Source organism: Haplochromis burtoni, unplaced genomic scaffold (assembly GCF_018398535.1).
Source record: "Haplochromis burtoni strain Fernald_Lab_line unplaced genomic scaffold, NCSU_Asbu1 Contig_2634, whole genome shotgun sequence".
NCBI classification, from domain to species: Eukaryota; Metazoa; Chordata; class Actinopteri; order Cichliformes; family Cichlidae; genus Haplochromis; species Haplochromis burtoni.
The window spans coordinates 3,640-7,513 of record NW_024584995.1 but is presented as its reverse complement, the minus strand read 5'-3'; the positions used below and the strand labels follow the sequence as shown (position 1 = coordinate 7,513).

The 3,874-nt window shown below is 40.7% G+C and overlaps 1 protein-coding gene across 1 annotated transcript; it reads left to right on the top strand.

Moving 5' to 3' along the window:
• Positions 1–48: 48 nt before the first annotated feature.
• On the top strand, positions 49–3,060 carry LOC121813797 (the record flags this gene model as incomplete). The annotated part of the gene is given in 1 exon segment (XM_042217698.1): positions 49–3,060. A coding segment is annotated over 1 exon segment (949 nt), but the record flags the coding sequence as incomplete, so codon positions are not given.
• Positions 3,061–3,874: the final 814 nt, after the last annotated feature.

Genomic DNA, 3,874 nt, shown 5'->3' with positions numbered 1-3,874 from the left:
GACATGAATACTAAGACTGCTGGGCCAACATGGCCCAGGATCATGACAAATACATGGGCATTTTGGTCGAGTCCACTCCATACCCTGCCTTCATGCAGATTGCCCTTGCACTGTCAAGACATGGGGTGCATTAAGGACACATTTGTCAAGGCATCATTCACAGTCATCCCAGCCAGGCAACATCCGTTCATTCACGTGCATTGTCTGTAATTCATGCACTTTTGACAGTGAGAGGCAGTTTTATGAACATCTTGGTGGCCATCTAAAAATGTTTGAAACTGTGCCATGTGTTTTTGAGGATTGTGATTATAAGGTTAACAAATACACAACATTCCACAGCCACAAGAGTAGAAAACACAACCCACACTTGGAAGATTTCAAGACTAATGTTCTTCATCAATACCAAAAGAACCCGGACGAAGAATGTGACATTGTTGAAGATGACAATGAATGTGGCTCAGTCCTTGAGGAGGATGAGGACTTAAACAAAATTATTACTAAGAAAGTGGGGGTACTCCTCCTGAAAATAGAGAGCATTTTCAATGTCTCCAATTCATGCATTGACGAATTAATAGAGGAACTTCATTTCCTTACAGCATCTGGTCCCGTCATTAAAGAAATAATTCTGAGCACTTTGAGAAAACATGGCTGTACATTGGAAGACTCAGTGATTTCAGAACGGGTCAAAGACCTTTGCCGGCTAAGCTCTGTCTGTGCTGCTTTAGGAGTGGAAGGGCCTTTAAGCAGTCAGTTCAGGAGAGAACAATTTAGAAAGGAGCATCTCTCATTGACTGAACCTGTTGAGTACATACTTGATAGTACAGATAATAAAACATTTCAGTATATACCAATCCTCCCATTATTATCTCAACTTGTGGACAACAGAGACATTCAAAACACAATATTACAAAACAAAAGGCCATCTGATGTCTCTTTGGAATACAAATCATTTAATGATGGATCTTTACTAAGAGAAAACAGCTTTGAAGTCCTTTGAAGATAATGGTATTTTTGTTTCAAGTCTGGGCAAAGTGGTCAAGGGCACTGTACTTGCTGTAGTCGCTGACAATCTTGGCGCTCACTCAATAGGCGGGTTTGTTGAAAGCTTTTCAGCTTCACATTTCTGTCGCTTTTGCATTGGCGAAAGGTCACAGATCCAGGAGCATGAAGTAGGAGAAGGACTGTTTCCTCTACGGACTAAGTCCAACTATGCCATCCATGTCAAAGCAGCACTGTCTGATCCTGCAGAAGCTCACCACTGTGGAGTTAAAAGACAGTGTCCAATCTCAGACAGACTCAGTCACTTTCATGCTACATCAGGTTATCCCCCAGATGCTTTGCATGATTTGCTTGAAGGGATTGTACCTGTTGAAATTTCACTCTGTCTTGATGTGTTAATCAGGAAGAAATACATATCTCTTGAGCAGCTCAACCGTTCCATCTGTTGCTTTCCTTACAAATGGAGTGACAAAACAAACTGTCCACAACCCATTGCCCCAAATTTCACAGCACGAAAAAGTGTAGGAGGTAATGCACATGAAAACTGGTGTTTGTTGAGAATGATACCACTCATGATTGGTGACAAAGTACCAGAAGATGAGCCTGCTTGGGAGGTTTTGATGACCCTGAAAGATGTTGTTGAGCTTGTCATGGCTCCTCTCCACACAGATCACACAATAGGATACATGCAAAGTAAGATCTCAGAACACCGTTACAGATATTTAGAAGTGTTCCCAGAGGAGAAACTGAGACCAAAACATCACTTTCTCGAGCACTATCCTTTGCTTACAACTGTTTACGGGCCACTTGTACATTTCTGGACTATGTGATTTGAAGCCAAACATCGATTCTTTAAAAGGATTGTGAGGCAGACTGGGTGTTTTAGAAACATCCTCATGACAATGGCGAGAAAACACCAATCGATGATTGCGTATCATACCCACGATTACAACCACCAAAGGCCAGCACTGTCAGTGTCCCAGAAGACTCCAGTGGCAGTCGATGTTCTAAAAGACAGCATTAAGGAGTCCCTTGCAAGGAAGTTCCCCAGGGAAGACTTTGTGAACATGACAAATAAAGCAACCATTTTAGGCACAGACTATAATATTGGCATGATGCTGCCGTTTGGCTCAACAGGAGGCCTACCTGACTTTGCAGAAATCCATCAAATAATCATTGTGCACAGAACTCCTGTGTTTGTTCTGAAGTTGCTTAGAGGCTGTGAACACCTGAGGAGTTTCAAAGTAGAGCCCACAGGAGAGACAGAAATCCTTAAACATTCTGAACTGAAAGAAACATGGCTGCATACAATACAGCAGATGGCCGTATGGTGTCCCTTAAACACTTCATTTGCACATCAGAGTAAGTGTAATGGGTTGATTATTTCTGTTATATCAAATGTTTGTGCACTTATTGAAATTATTGAAAAAATATATTATTTTACCAACAACTATATGGGCGGGCGTCCTGTCTTATTTGTTTATTGTAATGTTTATTTAACAGGAACAATACATATAACATTGAAAAAGAAAATGGAAACATGTGATGCATACTTAACCCTCCTCTATTCTATTGCCCTTATCTCCCTCTTCTTAAAATGACAATCAAAAATTATTTATTCAAAATTCTACTGAACTAAATCTCTGCTTTTATTTCTCTGGCAGAAGATAATGAAGAAAATATATGCATGTAAGCTTATCAACTATTAATAACCTGTCTCAATTTCTTTTCTTTCTCTGTCTCCACAGCTGAAGAAACACAAACCAAACAACAATGGCAGTCCAGTTAAGAGTCATTTTAGAAGAACACAGCATTCAAAAGTTGACACTTCCAACAGGAATTCCTAATACAGTGGATGGGGATACATGGGGAATTTGGACTGCTATACCAAGACAAAGACTTTGACAATCAGTTTTTCAGTGTCATCTCGACTGCTGACTTGTATGACAAGGCCACTGTTAAAGTGATCCTTAAAGAGCCAGTAATCACCCTTGACTTACAACCAGTATGTGAATCAGGATCATCGTCTGCATTGAACTCTTCGACTTCAGTGAGCACCCAAGAGAGTGATATTATACCCCTTATGTCAAACTGAGTGATTTATGGCCTCCCAAAGTGATTTATGGTCAGCAATAAAGTTTTATGGCCGTAGGAAGTAATAAAGCATTAAAGGAAGTAATAAAAATATGATATTCATAAAAATATGATATTCAGCAAAAAATATGCTAGTTCATAGCTCATTGCTTCCCCCCCCCCCAAAAAAAAACAACTAATTGATTATTTAGAAAGTTTCTTATATATCAAAATAGCATTCTTTTATTTTTTAAGCCATTAAAAATGTTTTTACTTTTTTTGCTCAAAAAGCGCCACATGGTGGTGGGTCAGTGTGTGTGTGTGCGCGCGTGCCTGAGGCTGTGTATCTGGGCGTGCGGTGGCGCACCCGTGTCTCCGGACCCTAGAATAACTTGTTAGGTACCCCCTCTATTCCCAAAACCTTATATTCGATAACAGGGGAAATCCTGAAAAAATCCTTAGTCTTTTTTCTGAAATTCAGCGCCCCGCGGCTCCCGCCCCCCGATCCTCCACCGAGCAAAGGCAAAACTCCTTTAAAAAATCCTCCGCATTTTCTCCAAAAGCCTACAATAACTTGTTAGCTACCCTCTATTCCCAAAAACCTTATATTCGAAAACAGGGCAAAAGATCCTTAGTCTTTTTTCTTCAAAACCATCCCTCTTACTAGCAACCTCTAAAATTCAATGCAGAGTCTAAGTTCTACTTCGCTCTTAATCGCACTGACCTGCAACCGCTTCCAGAGCACAGTTTTTCCTGCTTGTTCGCTCCCCACTCAGCTCCCGAATGCTGCTTACCTCGTTTG